The 27,472-nt window shown below is 38.9% G+C and overlaps 1 protein-coding gene across 1 annotated transcript; it reads left to right on the top strand.

Annotated features, from left to right (window-relative positions):
* Positions 1–1,665: 1,665 nt before the first annotated feature.
* On the top strand, positions 1,666–27,433 carry LOC140992147 (protein-tyrosine kinase 2-beta-like). The gene is made up of 30 exons (XM_073462411.1): positions 1,666–1,895; positions 1,996–2,374; positions 7,729–7,907; positions 9,850–9,937; positions 10,107–10,186; positions 10,284–10,346; positions 10,699–10,753; positions 10,876–11,016; positions 11,124–11,195; positions 11,399–11,500; positions 11,881–11,998; positions 12,224–12,263; positions 12,496–12,527; positions 14,029–14,070; positions 15,344–15,438; positions 17,496–17,577; positions 19,584–19,684; positions 20,004–20,119; positions 20,337–20,437; positions 20,658–20,747; positions 20,989–21,193; positions 22,211–22,316; positions 23,031–23,078; positions 23,314–23,439; positions 23,784–23,819; positions 24,499–24,523; positions 24,935–24,975; positions 25,164–25,292; positions 25,738–25,818; positions 26,879–27,433. The coding sequence occupies exons 2-30, from the start codon at positions 2,171–2,173 to the stop codon at positions 27,119–27,121; spliced, it is 2,841 nt and encodes a 946-aa protein (XP_073318512.1). The 5' UTR covers positions 1,666–1,895; positions 1,996–2,170; the 3' UTR covers positions 27,122–27,433.
* Positions 27,434–27,472: the final 39 nt, after the last annotated feature.

Below are 27,472 nucleotides of genomic sequence, written 5' to 3'. Positions count from 1 at the left end.
ATTTACTTGTTCAAAACCACACACACATAAAAAAAAAAAAACTATCTGTATGGTGTCTGGGTTTTCGTTTTGTGGTTTGAAATAAGCTCTGTGACTCTTTCCTACAGGCACCTGACCAAAAAGACAAATTGACAAAACGTGTTATCATCTTGGGTGCTTCATCAAGCAATTTAGGTTTGTGCTGTGTTCAGAGAATCCTGGGTTGGGTTATGAGTGTGAAAATTCAAGACACTGTGCATAACAGGATGTCACACTAGTATTCACACGAAGAACCATGTCACTTTAATCTTTGAAGCCCTGTGTCAGTAACAGGAATTAAGAGCTGGTTCATGATCATTTTCCTCTTTGTTGCTATCATGGGTCTTTCAGTTACTACAAGCTTGTATCTCAGAACATAATGTAATATGGTTTATTGTTTCCATCTAAGGTTTGAGAATAAGAAGGAAATGCCTGCCCACGTCAGGAAGGTAAACTCCAATCATACAATCAGGCTGGAGCTGAAAAACTGAACCCAGTCAGCCTACAAGATGCTGACTCTGTCCTGGTCCAGTCACCTTATACATTAGTCTGCATGGGAGAAAGCTCTCCAAAACACTCCTCCAAGGATCTGCATGAAAATAGATAGGTTAGTAGTACTACCATGCAAGTAAGAGAGTAGATACCAGCAGTATCGCACTGATACTAGAGCATTAAACCCCTGTTTTCTTTGTTTTCTCCGTTTTACCTGGTACTGCTGACACATGACCTCATTCATTCTACATACATGTTCCGCACACACCCAGAAAGAGCCATTTGACTCTGTGTAAAGGCCAACAAAGACAGAACAAAACCACAGAGGTTGAATCTGAAACCAGGGGCCAAAACATCAGTGTCCGCCTCGCTACATCTCAACAGGTTTAGTTTCCGACAGGCTAAAAGCAGTTTTGAATGTTGAACAATGAGAAAGGTAGGGCCTATGACCCGAAATGACGCTATTTAGCTTACACCTCGCATTTCAAGCTGTACTTGCTTTAGCTCTAAATGCTAAGCAAAGCCCTCAAAAACAGCTTTAATGAAGACAATAAAAAAAAGAAAATGTTCAGGTAACCGTATCCAAAAATAGTAAAAAATTGGGAACTAAAACTGAAAATTTAAATAACCAGAGCCAAGAGCCATAATAGCAGCAAAAGGCTGGAGTTTCATGCTAACATAAACATGCTAACTCGCTCAGAAGACAATGCTTACATTCTGATATTAAGCAGGTATAATGTTTACCATGTTCACCATCTTTGTTTTGTGTGTTAGCATGCTAACAGTTGCTAATTGGCATGGAGCACAAAGTGAGCGAGAGGGTTGTGAGAATGTGATTAATATTGCAGGTGTAAACCAAAGTACTTGATACCATATTATATTAGGTGAAAAGTTAATGGATCACCGAAGTTATTACAAGTCTTCCTCAGGGGATAAATGGATGTCTTCACCCAATTTTGTGGCAATCTATCCAATACTTGTGGTGACGTTTAACTCAAAATCATCAATACTTCAGGACTAGGAAACAAGTTTTTCTGTTAGCCATGCCTCCTGTGCGCAGGCGGTGGGTGGTTTGGTGGCAGGCTGTGCCATCACGTGTAAGATGGGGTGACACAACAGTTTCATCAGTCCTGTCAGTTTTTCTGTTAGCTGCATTTCAACTTCCTTATTTGCCCATAAGAAGCATTTCCTCTTTCGCTTACTGACGAGGTTCTTCTTTGGGGCACAGCTTCAGATAGGTCTGCTCTGTTAACCAACCGTAAATGATCAAGCCTGCACATTTCAACGTAACATGAGTGTAGTCTGTTGGTGGCATTGACTTGTCTTTGGATTAAAAGATTGACAATAAATGTATCGTGCTGAGGCATAGGACGTCTGCAGAGCTGGTGAGTACAGAGTGAGTGCAGCAGAAGTTTTACTGAGAAATGAATGTACTTGAAATCCAGCGTGATCATAAATTCATGTCAAACTCCTGTCTGTCTTCAGTGTAGACTCAATGCACCCCATCATGTGTGTGTTTTATATGACTGGGTGTGTATGAGAAGAAAAGAGAGTGAAATGGTGTGTTTAGGTGTGACAGCAATGTATGTCTGTAAGTAGTAGCATACACGCTGTGTGTGTCTGGGTGTGTATGTGTTGAGCGTGAGCGTGTGCTTGAGTGATGTCGGGAGACACCAGCAGCCTGTCCATGAGGAGCATGTCTCCAATCAGCCAGTCAGATTCCTTGGATCTGTCCCCCACGGCACATGTCACCAGGGACATCATCTTCCATGTGAAGATCATCAAAGTGTGTTTCCTAAGCAACAGCTCCAACCTGGGCAAAAACTTCAAACTGGTCCGCTGTGAGGAAGGCTGGACTGTCAGGGTATACTCTCTTCTACTACACTCTACTCTACTGTTTATTATACTCTACTCTACTCTACTCTACACTGACATACTCTACTTTAGTCTGTTCTACTCTACTCAGCATTGGCTTAATCTACTTATCTACGTCACTCTATACTAACCTACTGTACTCTACACAACTCTCATTTACTTTGCTCTACTCTACTCTTCAACTTTATTCTACTCTAAACTTCTCTGCTATACTAAATTATACTGTACTATTTTATACTCTGCCATACTATACTACACTAATAATAAACGTGACTATCTTTTACGAAGCTATACTATACTATACTATACTATACTATACTATACTATATGTTACCATGCTATACTATACTACACTCAACTACTACTACACTCAAGTTTAGTCTTCTTTACTTGAGTCTAGTGTACTATATTCTACCATACTTTAATATACTACACTATGCTATACTATACTACACTACAATATACCCAACTATAATAAACTGTACTACTACTACACTATACCATACTAAACTACACTATGCTATACTATACTACACTACAATATACCCAACTATAATAAACTGTACTACTACTACACTATACCATACTAAACTACACTATGCTATACTATACTAAACTATAATATACTAGGGATGTAACGATAGCAAAACCCACAGTATGATATGATCATGACGATATATCGTCTATGGTGTGATATTTATTGCAATATAAAAGAAAGAGAGAAAAGGAGGCCTCTACAATTGCAAAACAATACAGCAGCTAGTGGCAATAATAATAATAATTACTCTTATTATATGTAATAAATATATGATAATGAATTATTATTAATACTCCACTCTAATATACTTTACTATACTCTGCTATCCTTTACTAAAGCCTACTATACTACACTATACTACTGTAGAAGAAAATAATTGTGCTGTTATTACTTTTCTGTTATATTTTCTTTGTATGATTCGGTGTCTTCCCTTCTACATGACAGTGAGTTCAAAGCATTTTACACTGATTAATAGACAACTGATTAACAGATCTCTGTGAGCAGAACTTTGATATTTTGTGAAGACAGTTAGACCTGTGTCCCTTTGATTAAAAGAAACCGTTTGTTAGTGCCCAGGCCAGCCTTGCGAGAGTCACAACACGAGCCTCAGTCACTCTTCCTCTTAGCCTTACCACATTACACTAATCTAATGAGTAATGTAATCGACACAAGTGTGACGTTTTACCCAGCCGATCCCAAACCTATATAATACGGATCTGAAAGTCACTGTCGTCAGAGAGATCTTTGCATCCCTATTGTGAACTTCTGTCTCCACTGATCAGTGAATACAACCCATCTGAACTAGACACAGAATTGACCCTGAAGAATTCATTCTTCTTCTATACTATACTATACTATACTATACTATACTATACTATACTGTACTATACTCTTTTATTCTACTCTACTCTCATTTTCCCTTCTCTTTTCTCCTTTCCTCTTCTCTCCTCTGTTCACTTCTCCTCTACTGTTCTCTTCTACTCTACTCCAGTCATTTGTACCAAATTAGGCAAAACCTAGAAATAATATGAGCTTTATAAGGCAGTAAACAAAGACCGTTATACTCTGAGTAAACTAATAAGACATGATAAGCAAGCATTTGTATCAAATTAGGCAAAAACCTGAAATAGTATGTCCTTGATCAGAAAATAAAAAACACACATAAGTAAACTAAAAATATAAAAAACTAAAAATAATATTGGCTTTATTGGACTGTAGACAAACATTGTAATACTAAGTGAACTAATGACATATAACAAGCTATTACACAGTATTTTAAAGATCATCCAATTAGATATCAAGTGCAATGCAATATCAGATCCAAAATATATTGATTAGATGCTGTTTTACCCAGAAACCACACATAATGCTTCCAGCATGGACCTAGGGTGGCTTAATGGACAAAACAGGCTGTAATTTGACAAATGTAGTGCCATATTAATAATGCACGTACAACACACAGAGCTCAGAAGACAGTATTGCATTGCTTTGTTTGACATAGTTTAACTTTATTACAGTTTAATGTGTTGCTCATTACAATAAAACTGTACTGTATATGTACTGTACTGTAGGTTACTAGTATATAGCCACATGGTTCCTTGTTAGACCCTTATTAGACTTTATTATAGGTTAGTTTGCTACACATTACAAAAAACTGTACTGCAAAATATAGCAAAACCCACTTTTATTTCCTACCTGCTAGACCCCTCCTGTGGGTTTGTTGCAGCAACCGCACTATGTTGCTGTGTTCCCTATCATGACATTGCTGCAGCTTTGCTCATGCTATGCTTCATGTTATCCTTTGTATTTATTATTGATGCGGATGGATTCATGCTCTAGATATTGCATCTTGCATCACGCTTGCAGCTAGAAACATGGTTGCAAAGCTAAGATGTTGAGCATCTTTAGTAGACGTGTGCTAGTACCTTTAACCCATGAGTTGCCGAAGACACTACCTGCTATCACAGTACTGAACAAAACTGTCCTCCCATTCGTTGCAAGATTTCTGCATTTAAAAAGGCAGTGTGGAAGGGGCTTTGGTGATTAAACCTGCAATGCTTAATTTTATATATTATTTTAGAAAGAAATTCAAAATGAATGGGTTCCTACACTGTTTATGTGTGGACAGATGAAGCTACAACAGCCCTACAGGACTGTTTTGAGTCCACAGACTGGAAAATGTTCAGAGATGCTGCCACTCAGGATAACAACATCAGTCTTGAGGAATATATGTACATCTTCAGTGACATCATATATCAGCAAATGTGTTGATGATGTGGTGATCACAAAGACAGCAAGATCATTCCCCATCCAGAAGACCTGAATGAATGCAGAGATGAGTGCTCTTTTTAGAGCCAAAAAAGTTGCCTTTCAGTCAGGTGAAGACATCAATAGAGACTTAAGAGGAACCTCAGCATCAACAACACTAAAGATATGTGGCAAGCGATTAAAAATGTCACAGGCTACAAAAGCAGGAACGCCCACATCATCTGTGACGCCACGCTGCCGGGTGAGCTTCACACATTTCATGTTCACTTTGATTTCCTCAACAAAGACTCAGCTGGGAAGTCTACTCCACCTCAATTAGACCAGCCACTGTCAGTAACCACAGCGGATGTGAGAAAAAGCCTGCAGAGAGTGAACATAAGTAAGGCTGCTGGTCCAAATAATATACCTGGCCATTACTAAAAACATCGGCTAGCTGATGTTCATACAGACATTTTTAACATCTCACTCTCAAACAAGACTGTTCCCTTCTGCCTAAAGACAACCATCATCATTCCTGCACCTAAAAAGCCAGCTGTGTCTAGTCTTAATGACTACCACCCTGTGACTCTCACCCCCATCCTGATGAAGTGCTTCAAGAAACTGGTTCTCCAGTGAAGACAACATAGGACAAGGATAGGAAGGCTCTACATCGAGTGATTAAAACTGCCTAGACCATCACTGGTACACAACTACAGAGCATCGGTGAAGTGAGATGTCTTTTCAGGGTCCAAAGGAAACTAAAAGACAACACCCACCCAGCCACAGTCTGTTCACCCTGCTGCCATCTGACAAAAGATACAGAAGTATCTGCTGCCGTACCACCAGTTTATGGGGCAGCTTCATTCCCCAGGCTGTGAGACTCCTGAACTTATCATCAGCACTCCATTGCCCAAAAAACACTTTAAACACTTGTTTAAAATGAATATATTTACCTTGTACTGTGGGAGAGATGCAAATTTCTATGAACCCAGTCTCCTTTTAAGCTTTAAACTACTCACAAAACTTGTGAGTACTGTGTACTTCGGAGATTTTTAACCCCAAAGTGAAATGTTTAACAGCTTCGTCAGTCTTTCACCAGTGTGTCATATGATCACACAACAGGAAAGAAGTAAAGATGATTCTGCTTTATTTTGCAGCAGTTTTCTTGTAATGTGTCACCAATTAACTTCCTAAAATGCTAATAAGGTTCTAACAAGGAAACATGGGGCTCTGTACTAGTAGCCTACCTATATACTCCAAAGACTACAATATTGTTTGACTTTATTTCACAGTATAGTTTTATTGCAATTAGCAACAAATTACCCTATAATATAGTGAATCTATGTTAAATAAATCCCAAATAAATGCATCGTCCTCTGAGCCGTGTTTTTATTATTAAGGTGGCACTACATTTGTCAAATTACAGCCTGAGTTGTCTAATGAAGCCATCATAGGTCCATGTTGGTAGCATTAAGAGTGGTGTCGACAGCATGTTTTGGTAGTAAGGGGAAAATAGCGCCTAATTAATATACACTGGTTCTGATATGGCATTGCAATTGATTTCTAATTGCATTATCTTGTAAAATAGTATGTAATAGTGTATAAGGATTTCCTATTTGATTTTCCAATTGTTCAAGTGTAGTATATTTGAGGTCTAATAAAGCCTCACATGCCGTTTCTAATTGCAGCATGATTTAGGTGTATGGTTTATAATAAATTTATAACTCTCTTATATTGAGTTTTTGTCTAATTTGATTTAAAATTTGGCTTGTTATTAGTTTACTTAGTGTATAACAGTGTTTTTTACTGTCTAATAAAGGCCATATTATTTCTAGTTTTTGTCTAATTTGACATAAAATTCAGATTGTACCTCTTACCAGTTCTTCTTAGGGTATAATTGTGTTTTTAGAACAAATGATTTCTAGTTTTGACCTAATTTTATACAATTTACAGCTTATTATGCCTTATTATTTTACTTAAGGTATACAGTTATTATTTATTTTCTAAGGAACATACTTTTTTTGCATAATTTGATAAAAGTGCAGCTCATTACATCTTATTATTGTACTGAAATAAAGTGTGACCCTCTATTTGACTGAATACACTATTTTGCTCTCCTCTTCTCTCCTCTACTCAACTATTTACATTTCAATTAAATCCAATTCAAAGGCTTTATTGTCATGACGCTTCAAGAACACAAATGTGGGAACAACACACAGAACAGTAATATTAGGACTGATAAAGACTTTATCTACTCTGCTATTTGCTCTTTACTGTACTCTACTGTTCTAAGTACTCTACTCCACTGCTCTCTACATTATCCTTCTTTACTGACTCCACTGCACTGTACTATTCTCTACTGTGCTTTACGGTATTCTACTTCTGTTCTTTACTTTCTGTCTTCTATTGCACAAATTACTACACTGTTCTCTTTTTCACTCCACTGTACTCCACTACACTGGTCTTTGCTGTTGTTATCTATATGTTGCTGCACACTTATTCATCAGCAGTGTGTTAAGCATCACAGAGACATTACTGTATGCTTGATTCTGTCCCAGGATGTCATGAATGTGGTGTTGTCCAGTGGCTGTGTGGGCCCAGACATAATATACAGCTCCTGCTACGGCCTCCTACTCGAACACCTCAAGTCCTCAGAGATACACTGGCTGCACCCGGACCTGACTGTGTCCGAACTCACCCAGCGCTACGAGCAGCAGCACCTAGAGGCTGAGTGGAGGTCAGTGGTTTAGCCTTTGTCTGCTAATGCTTAATGTACAGTATTTTTTCATGTTTGGTCTTGAGAAACCCAAAATCTTCCTTACAATGAAAATGTTGATGATTGCACTAGAGGAAAGGGCAGGGAATCACCAAAATCATTAGGATTCATCCACTGTGGATAATGAATTTAAACTCACTACAAATATGGTAGTATTTGCAAATGAACAATGTTAAACTTCTCTCCATTTTCTTAGAAAGGGACGGTAACAATTTTGAGTAAACTGAAAAAAGAAAATGTAAATGTAAAGATACAGCAAGCACTTCAACTGTGACCAGCCATGCCTATTTTAAGAATACAAAGTCAAATTACCTTTTATTTTAGACAAGTCAAATTAGTTTCCAAAGTCTGCAGCATTTCATGTCACTGTGAAACAGTAAGTTATCACAAAACAATGACCATTTCTACTGATACAAAGTTCACTTTCACTCTACACTTCTGCTGTCTGTACCTCTAAAAGTTAGAGATGTCTAGCAGTCCATAACCTGAAATGTCCATAACCTTGGACACACTTAACAGTCCATTAAACATGCACAGAGTCTCTCTATTTGCTGCTGTTGTTGTTGTTGTCTCGCCAATCATGTGGCTGAATCTGCCATCAACTGTGCGCAAATCTAGTAGATGCTTGACCAGGCAGGGGCGTGTGAGGTGGCATGCAAGCATCCTCGGGCTGGGAACAGGTGTGTTTGTTGCAGGTGGTGATGCAGTGGACAGATGTTCATTCCATAATTTACCATCAGAGAGTTTGCAAGTTGCAGGGCCTTTTGGAGTGGCTTAGTGAACTTGAAGTATTCTTTGTGCACCATGGCGCTTATCAATTTAGCTTTATCTTGTTTCAGCTTGATAGTGTTCCCCATGGGCTCACACTGAAAAGATGCACAAGGGGGTGCAGGACCTTTAATCTTGAGTTTTGTGTGAAAGGGAAGATGATGCAAAAGTTCAGCAGGGGTAACTTCTCTTGCCTAAAATGATTGCAGAAACACAGATCAGCACGCCATTTAGCTGCAATTGAGAAAGATCGTGAACTGGAAGTTGCCCCACTATATTGTATGCACCGAGAAAAATGAGACTGAATAAACTCAGATCAAAATTTTGTATTTCTCTCCTAAGACATATATTTTAGTGTTCTGTTTAGATTTAATACAATATCAGTTGTTACCATCTGGCTGCTTTACTGTTTCCTGTTTCAAAATGGACTTTCAAAACCAGGCAAGCTCAACTCACTGTACGTCACCCATCAGCGAGAGTGTTTAAAGGTCTGGTGTGGCACATTGCAGCACAATGAATTGGAACTAGATGGCAAGAGGCTAGCTAAGTAAGCTAACATTACAGCTCAACCGAGGAGGAGGCCAATAATGTTTACATCCCATGCTGTCACAAGCACGAGCCTCTTGTCCTCGGTGCTTGTTTCCTTCTGCCCAGCAACACAGTGCAGTTTGGTAGAGAGAAAACAGTTCTGACATGAAACTGCTCACATGTTCTGGGGATTATCTTGAGTAACCTGTCTCAGTAAAGAGACAATGCTGTTGATTTTTCCAAATGTTTTTTTCTGTTGCTGCTTTGAGTGCCTAAAGCCAAGTGCCATCTGGTTTCATTATATTGGAGAGAAGGCAGACATATCTAAGGCCAGTATCTACAAAACTCAGCAACTCACACACAAAAGAATCTAGATGGATAAGCAGCAATGGAGGCATGAGGAAAAGTATCTAAATTTGATTTTGTGGTGAACTGTCCCTTTCATTTTTAAATGTTGTCATATATAGAGGATAAACAAACTGCATTGCACTTAAATAGAATGAGTCCTGTGTTTAGTATAGAACAAGGGCAGAGCTTTTGCCGTGGACAAAATGTTTCACATGCTTCACATCCTCGAAAGAAAAAGCTAACTGTGATGTTTGTCCAGATACGATCTGAGGATCAGATACATCCCATCAGATTTCATCGAGAAGTTCAAAGATGACAAAACCACTATGCTCTATTTTTACCTGCAGGTCAGTAAAATTGTATGTGTGTGTGATTGTGTGTCCGTTCACTGTCTGTAAGTATTCATGTATGATTAAGACTTTAAGAATAAGTTCTAGATTAGGGCAATGGTTGGATTAGACTCAATCTATTATAACGGCTGTAGTCAAAGTAAGGTGTGTGTGCGCTTATCCACAGGTACGAAGTGACTACATGCAACAGTATGCCTCAAAAGTCAGTGATGGGATGGCTCTGCAGCTCGGTTGTCTGGAAATAAGGTAATGTACAGCTGTTGTGACTGCTCCACATCTGAAAATGAAGACTGTTGGTTTAAAAATGTAAAAACTTAATTGTGTACTGTTATTGTGTTTGCAGGAGATTCTACAAAGACATGAATCCAAATGGCCTGGAGAAGAAGTCCAACTTTGAACTGTTAGAGTAAGTCAAGTGTGTAGTATGTGTGCATACACCCCTCCCCCATTAAGAACAATGTTTGTTTTTCACTGAGATAAGATATCATCATGTCTTTGAGGCATATGCACACACAGTGGTTAAATGGTGATCACAGTGGCATTGTGATCGGACTGACAAACGAAGAGGAAGAGGGAAATGACTAAATATAGTCTCTGGTTACTGTGAAATATGCTAGATTTTCTGTCTGAGCACCTCTACCATGCAGCTGATTCACATTCATGAGTATCAAACCACAAAGTCACTGGCAGCAGCTCCTGGTTGTTCAGGATGTGTTTTGTGTTTGTTTTATGATTGTGTTCTCACTTTACCCCATCAGGAAGGAATTGGGGCTGGACCTTTTCTTTCCGAGAGAGCTGATCAACAGCATGAAGGTAGAGAGCCGAAACGACTACTACACAGTCATTTGGTACCATGTTGAGGTAACATAATGCAATTGAATCATAAAAGTGTAAAATCTTCATTGATTGCTTTTTGCCTGTGTGCGATGTGTCAGCCTAAGCAGTTGCGTCGGCTGATCCAGCAGACGTTCCAGGGCTACTCCACTCTGAAGCAGGATCAGTGCATGAACAGGTTCTTCACCACTCTGGCTCAATGCTACAGCTACACACAGGAGAGCTTCGCATGCCAGCTGGTGGTGAGCTTGTGTGCACCGGTCACAAATGTGTTACTATGCAACATTTAAAGCTAAATATTGTGTATTTTAAGTGTTTAATTTGTGTGTGTGTGTGCGTGTTTGTATAGCATAGTTGGAATCTAACAATAGACCTGGTGATCGGCCCTGAAGGAATCAGTCAGCAAACTGAAAACTCCACAGTAAGCCCACACTCCCTTTCTCTCAGATTTTGTTGAATTCTTCTTGGTATAAATCTCATTGCTGATACTCATCATGTATTTGCAATATTCAGAAAAAATATGCATAGTTATAAATAAGAAAAACAGAATTTACAACACTTAATCAGTGCACGTACAGTACAAATGAATATTTATGTATTCCTTTACTTATATCTCTTCTGCAGTCCATCTGTTTGGCCAAGTTCCCTCAGGTGCGCAGTATCTCCTGCTCTGCTGAGAGTGACGGTCGAGCTTTGCTCATTGTAAACATAGAGGGAGCCAAACAGGTAACTCTTAACTTCCTAAAGGGAAATGGGAAATATTCTTATTTGCTTTTTTGCTATGAGTTGGATAAGAAGATTGATAGCAGTTTCATATGTGATAATATTTTCACAACACCCAGCAACTAGTTAGCATAGCATTTGTTTAGTCTGGACAAAAAAAAGTGCATAAATGGCAAGTTGTGGTTTTATGGGAGGGTACGTGCTTGGAAGTGGAGGAGTTTGTGACCTTTGGACAATCAGACTGGCTGTTCCCCAAGTGTCAGGGCACTTGGAAAAAGTGCTCTGGCTTCTGAGTTGCACGTTCAGGAGAATGAGTTGAGGTTTAGGTGCAAAGCTTTTCAAGCTGAACACAGACTGAATGTCTTGTATCTTTAACCTTCCAGACGCTGTCAGTGAGCACCTCCTCTCTGGCAGTGGCAGAAAACATGGCCGACCTGATTGATGGCTACTGTCGGCTGGAAGGCAGCTCTGAGAGCTCGCTCATTATTCGGCCTAACAAAGGTATACCTCACCTGCATCAACCTTTAATAAGTTACTTTTCAACAGTTTGTACATTAGTTATATCCCAACCTGGGATTTACTTTTGTACCAGCTGAGAGCAATAATATCCAAAGTTACCAAAGTATGACCAGGATTACAACCTTGAAATATTCATGTTTCTAAACCTCTGAGATAAATCATGCTGAATTGACAACTAGAACTAAACGCGATGTTTGATTCTTTCAGGAAGAGACATAAGACTGAAACTGCCTGACATCCCACAATGGTCAGTTGGGTGAATCAATTTGTCATGTTGCTTAAATTTTGAAAGTTGAAACTTTTTCCACTGTGGCGGTGAATTGGTTGAAGCATAATAGCATTTTGAATATTTATTTTCAAAGCTTCCACCTTGACAAAAAAACGTTACAGATGTTTAAGCACTGCTGTTCAAACAGGTTGATTTGTAGTTGGAATCTCATCAAAGAAATGTAAAACAAAAATTTCTCTCTTTCTTCCAGTGGTGGTCCAAGTGGTTCTGATAGAGGGATGAGTAAGTGTAATGACTGATAGATCAGATGTGATTTTGGTTCCTGCTAAGCAATAATTTACACAACAATGATTTAGACTTTTTCTGTTTTCTGGTTTGTCTATACAATAAATGGTAACACATAGTAGAGTAGTGGCTTTTTATTAGCCATTATAAAGCATTTATTAATGCCTTATTCTGCATAGACTGCATATGACTATGAGACCACTAAGAGTTTAAATAAGGCCAATAACCACCTGATTGTTGATAGTAAGTAAGGAGGTTGTTGTACATGAATATGGGCCATACAAGTAAGTAGTACCACAATAGTAGTTATTAACGCTTCATAAATATGATCTATTCTTATGTAATAAAAACAAAACCACAAGTGTTATTATTGTCCAACTATAATTATATTAACTCAGAATATGCTCCCCATTCTAAAGTGAGCTCTTACCCCTAAATTCCACCAGATCCGTGTTCGGTCCGTCTCCGTTCCACCACAGCAGCTGCGTTGTGTATCTACTCCGTTGCAGCTCCGGCAGGCCGGACCTTTCCGTAGCAGTTACGCAAGGCTTCTATTTCTGCCGGATGCCTGAGCACGGCGCATCAATTCAGCCGAATTCAGCACAGAGCAGACAGGAAGTCACACACCGAAACAACATCATAACATCTGGTTAATTTTCATAATAAAATACTCCGTGTTGACGCCAGCACAAAAATTGGGAAAAAAAGAGACAAATCCAAGCACTTCTTCTAATCCTTCGGTTGGGAACACTAACCTTTTATCTGTTTGTTGTTTATCTGCAGTCGCGTGATTCTGTAATTATCGCCGGAACTCCTCGATCTCACAACTCCAGCTGGCCGTGCTGCACTGAAAATGCAGCCGGTGGCGGTTGATGGATGACAGAGCAAATCCGTAACGGAGCCATTCCGCAATGTACATGCAACCAGTGGAATTCCTGGGTTACTCGTGACTAATTTACTCATAGTTTGGCATTTAATAAGTGCCTCACAGCAAGAAGGTCCTGGTTTCCAGACCCAATTGGGGCAGGGCTTTTCTGTGCGGAGTTTGCATGTTCTCCACATGCCTGCGTAGTTTCTCTCATGGCACTCCGGCTTCCTCTCACAGTCCAAAGATACCCAAGTGAGGCTAAACTGTCAGCTTGTCCACAAAGTACACCTTGCACCCCACCGCTCGCCCAACGTCAGCTGGGATCGGCTCCAGCCCCCTGCAAAGGATAAGCAGTTACAGATGATGGATGGAGGTTCTGCTAGTGAATCAGTTACAGTATGAGCAAGACCTCACTTTAGCATAGGTAACCATATTTTAAGTTAGAAATACTTTACTTACAGTGATTTGGACTGTACTATCATCAATTATGCGGAAGAAGGCCTTAAAAAGTGTTTTATGACGACCAAGAGCTAATATACTGCTAATATGCATTCTTATAAGCAACTAGTTAATAGTTTATATGTGTGCAAAGCAAAAACTTTTAATTACAACATGTTTCCTTCACATCAGATTCGGATATTTATGCAGAGATCCCAGAGGGCACAGCAGCTGGTAAGTTAATAGCTGACAAGCAATCACACTATTGTTCTCCTGAATCTTTACTATTCCACTGTCTTCTTCTCTTTTTCTGGTGCACGTAATCCTACACACTTGCAGCTAGAAACATAGTTCCAAAGCTTAAATGTTAAGCATGTTTAGGAAATGTGTACCCTCTTTTAGTGCTTGAATATGTAAGGCTTAATTTCATATGATTTTTTTTAATGAATTGTAAAATAAATGGGTTCCTATTGGAGTAGAAACTCAACTTTCTATGAACCCAGTCAATTTTACAATCTTAGGAGGTGACATACGCGCAGCTACATACTCCCTTTAAGCTTTAAACTACTCAAAAACATTTGATCTTTCAATGTTGTTCTTTCACTTTCACTTGCTAAAAATGTTTGTGAAGTGAAAGTGAAGGGATTTACAGCTTCTTTAATCACTATATCTGTCCTGATATACATATATATATTTTATGACTTTCTAAATTCAATCCATGTCCACATGGACATCAATATGTCTTAAGAGTAGTTACATGCTGTTTTTTTTAAATTGGCTTTACCTGTAATATTTAGTATCACTCCATCAGTGGAAAGGATCAAATTACTGAGAGAGATAGTGCTGTGGCAGGAAGCAACCAAAAACATGATAAACATCCTTTATGGTGGTGGTAACTCACTGGTAGAGCAGGCTGATAATATATTATCCACAAGGTTGATGGTTCGAGCCCTGGCTCCTCCAGTGCAAGATCTTAATTTAGCTTGCAGTGGTCACACTTACAATTTCTAAAGAATTGCACATTCTAGAGCTTGACTGACACCCCTCAGCATAAAACACTGTTGTGTTAAAAAAAAACTTGGCAATCAGTCAAGAAATGTCAAGGTTTATGTTATTTTGACCAAAGATTAACCATTAAACCAACAGAATCATTTCCTTCAGGTCTCTCTCCTCTTCCTTAGGAAAGACAAGTGTTGGAATTGACATTGCAACATCCCACAAACTTGAGACAAAGTATTCAAAAGTTTCAAATATTCAAATTGAATAGTGATGGAAGGTCAAAACAGTCAGAACTACACGCAAAAAACATTGTGACAATGTGACACATTCAAGAAAAATGTAGAAAAGTTTTAAGTGGTATCAAAGATGTAAGGATGATTTCATATAAATGCAGCTTTCCTTCTTTAAAGTAAACCTACTGATAGTTCTGTAAAGCAGCAGGTTTCATTTTCGCTGCACTGACGATGAACGGTACTATCTGTGTGTTTCTTAATGATTGTGTGTTTAGAGAAGCACAGTATCTCCAGAGATGACATTGTTGTGGGTCGGATCCTGGGTGAAGGATTCTTCGGAGAGGTTCAGAACGGAGTTTACAAAAGCCCAGTGAGTAAATCTAATGTCCAATTATCATCACACTTCACACCCAAACATCACAATAAGTCTAAATAAATTCTGTTGGCCCAATTACAGTATCCGTAATGTGATGAAAACATGTGAGTGTTGAACTGGTGCACAACCTGAGGGGTGTACTGCAAAGCAAGTTTGACAGAGCCAGGGCTTTCTTGTGTATGAGCTTGCTCGACAAAAGCTGAAACCTCACTCAGAAATAATGGGTACCACGATGATGGTTATCAATTTGACCTGTTAACCCAGACTTTCGTCTTCAGACACAGACTGCATCATTTGATTCATCTTCTGCACAAAATGCAAGGAAACTACCTCTACCTCAGATAAAGAATGCGAAAAAATTGGCCTATTGTAGCGAAAAAGCAACACTATCGCTGAAATCAAGGCAGGAATGCTCGTAGACAATTACATACTGTGTAAATTCACAAGTCATTATATTTATTTTACCACTAAGTGGGCTCTCAGTTCGTACCGTTTATTTCTAATGTGACAACAGCAACATCTCGAGCTCTTAAACTGTAAACGTGATACAGAATACTTAAGATTACAGATTTGCATTTAGGTATGACACTGTGATGAAAGGCACGTGGCAATGAATTGGCCAAATGAAAGTGAAATTATTTTTATTGATTGAATATTATCTGTGATGAATATCAACAGACTATAATCATTTTTTTTTATCTGTGTTTCATTAGCTAATATACCAGCAGTGTAAAACAGACCACTACTGTGCTTCATTCTGCAGCATTAATGTAAGGTTACAGGTCAAGTTTGCATATACAGTATGTATAACATCTTCTCTCAGCTCAAAATAAATATGGCTGGTATCTATTGATTTTAGCCAACAGATCAGGTCTGCAGCAAAAGTTACCACGGTGATCTAGCCAGGTTAAAAGACAGACACGTTTGTGACACGGAAAACTTTTGCCTTAGGCTGGATTCAGGCCAAATCAGGTTGTGCGGCAAAAACACAGGTCTTCACATTTATTTTAAATGGCTGTGACAATGCTCACTGCAAGGGGTTCCAAAAGAGTTGAAACCGACTTAACTTTCAGAGAAATGCAGCCTGACATCATGTTGCGGTGGCCAATCACACAAGCTGGTGATCAGACTTTCAGCATGAATGGGTGGAGTGGAACGTCATGTGTCATGTGAATTCACTCAGTTTGGCATTGTTCACCAGTGAAAACACATCCCTGAATGCCGACGATCACTGTAGGACCGGCATGTTTAACCTACTGTGGCAGAGGCATGACGGGAGATCAGAGGAAGAGTAGAATGGGTCCGTAGCGGGGCATGTTATTTAGCATGGCTAAATGCTACAGAGGGAGCACAACGGACATTTCTTTGTGCAGCGCTATGTTTCACTTGTGATCACTCAGTTTGGTCTCCCTGGCATCCTGGTTGCTTACTGTTATTTTGAATCTGTTGATGAGGACAAACGATCTCTAGTAGGACCAGCATGCTAGTAGCATAACAACGGTTACACCCCACTTTTCCGAAACCCCGCTGTTCCGAAAATAGACTTCCATTCTTCGTAATGTCGGGGTTTCCCATTTTTTCTAAAGACCCCGCTATTCCGAAAAGGCTATTGGGGAACCCCTGACCCTAACCCTAACCCTAACCCTATTGGGAAGTTATTGGAACTTGAAAGTTGGATTCGGAACAGCGGTGTTTCGGAGTGGGGGTGTTTCGGAATGGAGGGGTTTCGCAATGGTGGTGTTTCGGAATGGAAGGCCGTCCCCCATAACAACATAGCAGCTTCACCTTTCGGCAAACTGATCAGCGGGGGTTCCCAACACGTCACACACACGGACCATGGAGTGACACTCCCAAGCAAGCCTTCAGCGTTTCACCGCACCACCTGATTTGGTCTGAATGTACCCTTAGACTTAACATACCTCGCCAACCCGCTAATCTTGCTTCGTAGTACAGTCCCCTGGTGGATAGCCAAACGAACACTAAAACGTCTCTGAGAATACATTGAATACACAGTCATGGTAAAAGTGATGTATGCATGTGTGTGTTTTCAGACAGGAGAAAGGATCTGTGTGGCCATCAAAACATGTAAGGACTGTTCAGCTGACGTAAAGGAGAAGTTTCTCAGTGAAGCCAGTGAGTACAGTATGTACTGTAGCTGCTGCAGTGATTATTTCCTTTCAAAACACTTGCAATTGCACATCTCACCTTGCAGGGTCTGTGCATATGTTTGTGACGCAACTGCATGGCATGACAGTTGGTCAGAACAGGAAATGTACAATTTGCCATATTATATGGTAAATAAATGTTGGTGGCAGAATTATTCTCACGTGAAAATATGACACATTATGATTTTAATCACAGTAAGCAGAGGATAGAGAAAAGCAATTTCAAATTTCAATGTGGTGACAGATGAGTGGAGATTTCAGGGACTTGCATATGTTGTCAGTGAAAAGTTTGTTGTAGTCGACTTCCTGTTGCCTGGTTGTGGCTTTATGAACCGGAGGCTGCGGTAACACTGGGGGTGAGACAAGACAATTTATTTTTGCTCCTCTGTTGACAGAAAAGTACGTGTAGAATTAGACAGAGAATAGAGAGTAATTCTTGCTAAATTTGCTAATAATAGAATACATACAGACACAGAATGCTCTTTAGCAAGATATACAATAATATGGTCACTTTGAATAGTCTGTCAAATCAAAACTTCTGCTCAAAAAACAAGACGGTCGTGCCGTCAATATTGTCATGTTAATTTGCCCAACAGTATCAAAGAGAGGGACTTAATGATTAACTCAACTTCAAAACATCATGTTGGCTGTCATATACACAGCTAATGTTAGCATCACTTGACATTGCCCCATCTCACTTAGTAACATATACAATTCTTAGATGTATTTGGCAAGAGGTTGTAATTATGGAGTTAAGTTAGATTGTGAAAATATTTCTTGGGAGTTACTGTAAGAAGTTTGCTATTATGCCTTTACCCCAATGGAAAGACAGCTATCATGATCTTATGTAAAAGTCTGTTTCTCCCTTTAAATGTAAATGTAAATGTAAATGCAAATAGGTCAAATGAAAAGGGTCTTATTGGCGCCTAAGCAGTGTGGAAAACAGGGCAAAGGTATGAGGCAGATCCTCTGACCCATCAGAGAGCTTGTTGCATCCAATTTCTAATTTGCATTGTTTTGCCTTGTGTTACCAGAGCAATGCCCAAAGTGTCATGAAAAGGCTTCCAGAGAGGCTAAAAGGAGAAGCTAGATGACTAAGAAAATTGAAAAGCAAATCGGAAAAGAAAAAGCAGCGTGGTTATGAAAACGCAAATGGGAAAGGACATTTCCCTTTTAAATGCTTGATTAAAATCTGTATTCTTAATTCAATTTGTTAATCCAGTTAATTTGTCTTTTAAAACACCATTTTCTAATAGATTATTAAAACCCACTACTAATGATTTAATGTATTTATAAATGATGTACTTATCGACTGTTTAATGTCTTTATAAATCTCCTTTTAATTCAAACTAATCATTAATGGATTAATATTTAATTTGTAAATTCCTTTTATAATACCTATTTCATGGCCCAGTAAAACATCAAGTTATGAATTACTTTGTAATTTAGTCAATCTGTTTATACATTAATTAATTATTTTTTGTACACTTACTTGTTAGTATGTTAAATCATGTAATTCATTCATTATTACTACTTCTGTGACACTACTGTGGTCAACGGCAGTGAACTGCTCTTGGCTAATGAAAATTTGAGAAACAGGCCAACGAGTCTGAAGAAAAGATAATAATGAATCACTTGTGCCAGATCTGCCACACAAACACAGTGGTTAGATTGTATTGTTTGATAGTGGTTTTCTAGTATAACTGGAAGTTTTGGGTGTCCAGGTTGTCTCACAGATAAGAGTCATACCATAGACAGTAATCACTATTTCTCTGGGTGGATTGGCTGAGGGTTATGTTTCATTCTCCTCTCTTCAACACACCCATGTTTCCTTTCTGTCCTATTTGTCTTCTCAAGGTTAACATTTTAAATGGTTAAATATTTACTCTTCTTCACTCTGATGGTAAGATATCATAATTTATATAATGTGATTTTTTATTGATCACCTTATGGGTGTTGCTTCATGTGTTACAGGCTTGATGAAAAACTTGGATCATCCCCACATTGTGCGTCTAATCGGAGTCATTGAGGTTGATCCTGTCTGGATAGTCATGGAGCTCTATGAACATGGAGAGGTGTGTTTTTGTGTTTGAATGTGTAGGTTTGAATTGCTGTTTGCTCCTCATTATCTGGATCATAAACTATTGTGTCCATCTGGACATTTTTTAAGCTCACTTTTATTTTGTAAATTGGGAACATGTCTTAACTTTAACGCAACAGCCACTAGTGAAATGGAGCTTTCCAAACAATTTATTGAGGAAAAAGTAGATAAGTAAACACTGTCTGAAGTTAATACACTGGCATGTTTAGTATCGTGTCGAGTAATATGAGATGATTGTGAATGCAAACTATACTGTATCTTGTAAAAAGCAGATGTTTTTGCTCCCCTGACAGCTGGGGAACTATCTCGTGGAGCAGCAGTACATCTTGACCACTGCAGTGTTAATACTGTACTGTGTACAAATCTGCAAAGCACTGGCTTACCTGGAGGGACTCAATATGGTGCACAGGTAACACAGCCTCATGAATTTGTGACACTTCTCGTTAAAGAAAACATAAAAACAAGCCTTCTGCTATCTTAACAGAAGAGTACAGCATTATTGTTTTTTTACTTTACTGTGTTTACATTCAGAGATACAGTGTTTATTTTGGTATGTCTCTTTACTTTTGACTCTACATCTTATCTTTTGATTATGGTCTGTTTTTTTTTCTGTCTGTGTGCTGCAGAGATATTGCGGTGAGAAATGTCCTGGTGGCGTCTCCTGATTGTGTCAAGCTCGGTGACTTTGGCCTCTCTCGCTACGTTGATGAACAAGAATATTATAAAGGTAAATGCACGCACACACACACACGCACACACACACACACACACACACACACACACACACACACACACAGATGCACACTCATGACACATAATGTCTGTCACTGTTAAAGTTCATTTTTGGTGAAATTTACTTCAAGCAAGCATTCACATTATTTCAGTTATTTCATGTCCAATCTGCATTTTTGTCAGTATCCCTTCTAATATTTTCCTTCTGTGTGCAGCCTCAGTTAGTCGGTTACCGATCAAATGGATGGCACCTGAGTCCATCAACTTCAGACGCTTCACCACAGCTAGTGACGTATGGATGTTTGGTGAGAAACTCACTCGTCTGCATGCACATGTACATCCTAGTGTGTCTTTTCTAGTGTTTGAACATACGTTTAATTTTATACTTTGTCTCTTACATGTATGCAAATATGAATATGGAATTGTGCCACCAAAATAACCATTGATTAGAAATTAGAGTCTATATTATTTTTTAACAATTAGTTGCAGTGGTTAGAATATCCATCTAAAGGAAAATTACAACTGGTCATGTGTGTGTTCAACCAGGTGTGTGTGTGTGGGAGATCTTCTCGATGGCCCAGCAGCCATTCTTCTGGTTGGAGAATGGTCAGGTGGTCAACCAGTTGGAGTTGGGAGTTCGACTCCCCAAACCGCAACTCTGCCCGCCCACCATCTACTCCATGCTCACCCGCTGCTGGGCCTACGAGCCACATGGCCGGCCTGGCTTCAGCCAACTCGTCTGCTCCCTGAGGTACACACTCACACACCTGCACACACACACAGGTGTTTCTTCTCTTCTGTTGCTGTTATACTTAACTTGCGTTGTTTTTTCCTCATCTTTCAACCCCTGTGAGGACTTTTGTATGAGATCACAGTTCTAAAAAGTCTTGAAAAAGTTTGAATAGTGAAACTGTCGATTCAAAAGTGAAAAACAGGATTTTAATGTTAGAAAATGAGCTGTCTGTAATCAAATCAGTCAAGGGATCCAAATCTGCTCTTTCAGATTTGCGTGTTGGGATTTCTGGTCAAACAACTGACACAGAAAAATAATTATACCCCAAACCTGCCTGATATATAAAAGTACACCAATCATATGTTGCATAATCATATACCTTGTATGACCAGTCAGCGGCAAAATACTTAACTAAATGTGTTTTTATTGGTCAGACAGAAGTTCACCTTTAAGAACAAACATAAAATCATTGTATGATAATACAAAGATATCATTGTATGAACTTTCTATGTTATTTTCCCTCATACATTTTAAATTAGGACACCATTAAGAATGCAAAAGCCTCATCACACTGAGACTCATCGTTACAGGCACAGCGACTTTAAAAACACCTTGGAAAAGCTTATTGTGCAAAACAGGACCTGTGGATCATCAGGGCTCCATGTGCGCCCGGGCGGTCAGATGTATCAGTAGCAGTGCGACTCTGCACCACATGCCACAAAGTTGAGAAAATGTTCTCAGTTTTTCTGGTGGCATTATTGAGGACATCCTCTGATATGCTGAGCATATTTCCATAGTGTACCTGTGTACCAAATATGACTTTAGTACATATAGTTTATGAGATACTCTGATGAGCCACTCTCAATGACATCCATTAAACAAAAATATTACAGTAAAAAATACATATCTAAATTAGATTGCCATGTGCTTTGCACATCAGCCACACATAATAAAGAACAGAAGAACAATAGTGTGAATGCTGTGTCAGCATGTCTCAGTGTGATCAGCTTATGTTTGTGTTTGTGTGTTTGATAGTGAGATCCACAAGATGGAGTTGGAGCTAGAGACAGGTGTGAGGCACGACAAGTCACGACCTGTTTCATCAATATTTAGCCCTACCCAGACAGAGCCTCCACCCAAGGTACGTCACACACACACACACACACACACACACACACACACACGCACACATCAAGGAACCTGCAGCTACCACAGCTTAAGATGTAGCTCCCTAATTGCTAATAGATGCAGGTCCCAAGAAAACTGCTCTTGAAGTGAATGGGAAAACCCACTACTTCTCTCTCAACGGAGGGACTGTTGTTTTTTGATAACCTAATTAACTAACAACACAAAACTTGTCATTAGGATTGGGATACAGTAAACAGAATGTTAAACATTTTGTGTGTCATGGTTAATTTTATGTATGATTTTAAAACATCTCTTAATGTTTTCAATGTGTTCTTCATTTTTTTTAGGTTTTTTTGTTTTAATTTCTTTATGCTTCATTTATTTGGGATATTTTATCATTTCTTTCACATTCCAGATTGTCTTTCAAATCTTCAAATGTCTGAAAATTAAGAATTAAAGGTTCATTGCCCTTTGAAAGTATGTACCTGCCTTGTTATGCTATTATATTAACATTATATCAGTGGAATAAAATGGTCGATACAATAATAATGATATTGTTTGTCAGGTTGTGACAGGCCTGGACCAAGGGAACACTGGCAAACTTTAAGTTTAAGTTACAAATAAATAATAAAGAGCTGATGAGCTCCTATATTACCACTAGAGGGCAGGGTTTTCACCTGACTGCCCTTTAACAGCATGTATGTCCTCTCTCTCTCTTTCTCACCAGCCATCCAGAATACAAGGCAACACCCTTCCTCGGGTCATGCAAAGACAGGTGACATACTCCCTAGCTCTCTCTCTCTCTCTCTCTCTCTCTCTCTCTCTCTCTAACACACACACACACACACACCATTGACAACTGCTGATCAACTCTTCAGACCAGAGTGTGAAAACTGGATGACTGAGCAACAATATGGAAATAAAATGACTGAACTTTTGTCTCGACTGTGCTGGTTTGAAAATACGTACATAAAGTGTGTGTGTTTGTGTGTGTGTGTTTGTGTGCGCAGGGATCAGCCAGAGATAGCAGGCCGTTATGGGAGCAGGAGAGAGCACAGGTGGAGGACACTTTACATCGACAAAGAAGGGAGATGCTCATGGACAGAGAGTGGCTGGAGCAGGAGGAGAGACAACTGGTGAGAGACCACACACACACACACACACACACACACACCCACCCATACACACACACACACACACACACTGCATCAGGCATCATAGCGGAGTATGCTCTGGACTGCTAAGTAAAAGAAGCACAGAGAGTAGTTTGTGGTCTTGGGAGAGTGACGAAATGATGCCAGTGATGTGTCGCACCAGTGGAAGATCTTTGGCATGCACATGCCATGTGACTAAAACTGCCTTAAGTAGCGTGGCAAGGGCACTCCACATACATTACTATAGTTTCCACCTCACCAACATGTATAAATGCACAAGCATTGATCATTGCTGAATTCACTGAGGTCTGCTTCTATTTCTGCAGGATCCTGTTGTGCGAAAGGATTCACAGAAGAAGAAGGTACATGATCTTTTTTTTCATGATGATTGCTCTTATTTCCTCCTGTGCAAATCTCAGCGGTATATTAAAGCTAACTTAAAATGTAAAATATATAAGTCTATATAAACAAAGTAAAATTTGTTTAAATGGAAATTTGTGTGTATATATATATATATATATATATATATATATATATATATATATATATATATATATATATATATATATATCGCACATCAGCATTTCATATTTAGCAATTCATCATAAACTCTACCACTGACTACCCCAGTAACGAATTGGCCATATTTTCACACCTTGACCAGACACGGTCCAGACACGGTCCAGACACGGTCCAGCCTTATTCTACGTTTTGACTTTGTCTTATTAGATGTAGTTTGGTCAACTGGCTTTTGTTGAAAATCACAAGAAATCACAAGACATCTGTTTACATTGGTTTAATCAACATTTAATTCACATTGCTAAGATTTTTGGGCCACATAAAGTTGTCCTGTCTGACTGAGACACTAACTCGATTCACTCAACTCCTCCTCACACAGTGGAGGAGAAGAATAAAAACTTCAGAGTGAAAAGGCAAAATAGATTAATAACCTGACTGCTGATCTGACTTGCAGTTTTGAACTCAACCCTATTAAAATTCACATCCTCTTTTCTTGTGCCTTTCTTTCTATTTTGTTTACAGCTTCCTGAAAAAAGCCCAGAAAATGGTGAGTCAAAATTGAATGGCCTTTCAGCTGGTAACTTTCTCAGACAAGCCTTACTGTTTCCAGCCTTGTGCACTCATTAAGTTTAAGCTGCAAAGGATCGTTTTATATCTGATACTTGAGTGTTGCAGCACATGAACAAGAACTAAGTATATACGTAGGAATACTCTGCTTAAATTGTTAATAATGTTAAAATATTAATTACAGTAACACATGTAAAATAGGTTACATGTACAAAAGAAGCATTTCAACAGGAAAAGGAATGTAAAATGTTTCTAATGAGAATATCTATGAGCTTAAAGATTACTTTGCATCATATATTGTAGAGAAAACATGCAGAATATTCTATAGAATGACATAAATATGTGGAGAAAAAAACTGCAGATATGCATCTCTGTTTTTGGTCTTTGTCAGGTCCTCCAGAAAAGCCTCCAATGCCAACCACAGTCACACAGGTAAAAATAAACACCCTTCTGGTATAAATCTGGTGGAAAATATGTTACTTCCTTAAGAATATCACAACTGAAGCTCTAAATATGACTAGAAAAGTTGAAATGTTCTGTGCGGATGACGTTTTTATTATTGAAATGTAGAGCCACGTATTAAATTTGAGGATCATGAAGTACGTTTTGTGTCGTCGTAGCCCACAGCTGAGCTCGACCGATCAGGTGATCACGTTTACACCGGCGTCATGGCGATGGTGAAGCAGGTGGTCCAGCTGAAGAATGATGTCAACACGCTGCCCCCCTCCGAGTATCTCAATGCTGTCAAAGTAGGTTCACACGTCTTTATCCTCTGGGGAGCATGAATCAATTGCAACCTGTTCATTAAATGGAGATTTGTTTTCCTGTTTAAAGGTCACATTTAGAACAAATTCAGTAAACTTGAGCTCTTATTGACATAAAATATGTCATGTAATATGTCAAATATATTACTGAACAGGGGAGGGCGCTGTTGTGTCACAACAAATCCGACCTACAGCTGTCAGAGTTTCTGCCAGGTGATATGGGGAGAGTGGAAAACTGAAAAAAGCATTCAAAACATTTTGAACACTTACAGTTATCACGGCAAGCTCTTAACACCTATGATTTGTTGTAATGCTGCTGGTTTTCCTTTCCTCTCTACTTCCCATTCCCAACTCTCCTTCCTGTGCACACACACACACACACACACACACACACACACACACACTCCCTGTCTCTCCCTCATTCTCTCAGGCGACAGGTATCACTCTCCGCAACCTGATTCAGAGTGTCGATGATATCCTGCCTTCTCTGCACTGCTCTGTCACAACAGAGGTAGGCTCCACTTCAGTCTCTGCATTTACGATTGTCCCTTAGTTTTTTGTGACGGTGAACACGCATGCAGTGAACATGATGGAAATAGCTTGATTATATGATTATAGATGGTACCTGGTGTGCATTAAATCAGGACACAGATGGAAAAGATAAATGCTGTTAAATTCTGCCATCTGTCCTTCATATACAGCATCCCAGGACAGTCAGATGAAACACATAATGCATTTTTAAGAAATTCTCATTAGACACATGACAGTTTATGCACCCAAAATTTGATTTTTCAGATAAATTCAGGTAAATATGGTATAGCGTGTTATTTCAGAAGGAAATACATTTGGCTGTTTTTGAACAAAATCTAAGCAAAAATCAGTTTAAACTATTCTGCCTATAACAAAATCCAGTTGTTTGATGAAAATCATTTAAAAGACACAATCTTATACATTAATGCATTAAAATCTCTCTATGCAGTATGTATAATCACTTATTTTTTTAAACTGCTTTTAATGTATAACTCCTGTCTCTTTTTATGTTTTTTAGTGTGTTGTTTTTATTATTATTGTGTACCCTGAAAAGTGCTATATAAAATAAATATATTATTATTATTATTATAATTTGAGCACAATAAAAACATGCATAATTACTATTGCAATATATATATGTATTTGCACGACTTTGCCATACAACTCTTATTAACCTGGAGAAATTAGAATATGTGCTTGGGCTGTCACGATATAAGATGAGATGGCAAAAACGATATTATTGGTAAGTCTGTAGAACATTAGAACAACAATAATGCAATAAGTCAAATGTATCCACACAGGTGAGCAATGTGGTAGTAGCTAGCTAGCTAGTAACTGCGTCCTCCTCTTCTTCCTCTTAATTTTTCTGTTTTATGGCAACCAGCGTTAAGGTGCAGTACCACCACCTACCATAACAAACCAGAAAAAAAGAAAATAACAAGAGAGTCCCTGGATTATTTACGTAATATTATTGTATATGAATTATTAACATGACATCAGTATTTAATTTATCATGTAATCTTCTCTCCTCCCCGTCTCAGATCGAGGGCACCAAGAAACTGCTGAACAAGGATTTAGGGGAGCTGATCAATAAGATGCGACTGGCCCAGCAAAACGCCATAACGTCGCTGAAGGAGGAGTGTCAGCGGCAGATGTTGGCGGCCGCTCACACTCTGGCACTGGACTCCAAGAACCTACTGGATGCTGTGGACCAGGCTCGAGTCCGGGCCAACGTTGCCAAGCCCAAACCTGACTCACAAGACGCAGAGGACTGTGGGGAATGAGGAGTTTTCTGTTGATCGAATGGACTCTAATTTGTCTTTCCTCAAGATATGTGAAAGCAGTTCTGGTTTTGACAACAACTCTGTTCCCGTAACAATGTGCATCACAACTGTGTTCATGCTCATGACAGAAATCTTGATATATTGGTATTTTCTCCTTAAAAAAATCGATGATATTAAGTTAAACAGAATTTCTCGAAGCTGAATGAGTCAAACAACCACAATGTATAAAAGCAATAAGGTTTACAGAGTTTTTTGTTTTTTTTTATTATTCTTTACCCTATTTTTTACTATTAAAGACAGTGACATTCTACAGTTCCTTTGTTGTTGTGTCATTAGACAACTTGCCTAACT

This window comes from Pagrus major, chromosome 24 (genome assembly GCF_040436345.1).
Source record: "Pagrus major chromosome 24, Pma_NU_1.0".
Classification (NCBI taxonomy): domain Eukaryota; kingdom Metazoa; phylum Chordata; class Actinopteri; order Spariformes; family Sparidae; genus Pagrus; species Pagrus major.
Note: the sequence above shows the minus strand (reverse complement) of the source record. Positions and strands in the feature narration are given on the sequence as shown.

Bases quoted from the DNA above. Each gene is read 5' to 3' on its own strand.
- LOC140992147 (XM_073462411.1), top strand. From the start codon at position 2,171: ATGTCGGGAGACACCAGCAGCCTGTCCATGAGGAGCATGTCTCCAATC. The intron at 2,375-7,728 runs GTATACTCTCTT...ATTCTGTCCCAG, and splicing joins AGGAAGGCTGGACTGTCAGG to GATGTCATGAATGTGGTGTT. The intron at 20,438-20,657 runs GTAAATGCACGC...TTCTGTGTGCAG, and splicing joins TGAACAAGAATATTATAAAG to CCTCAGTTAGTCGGTTACCG.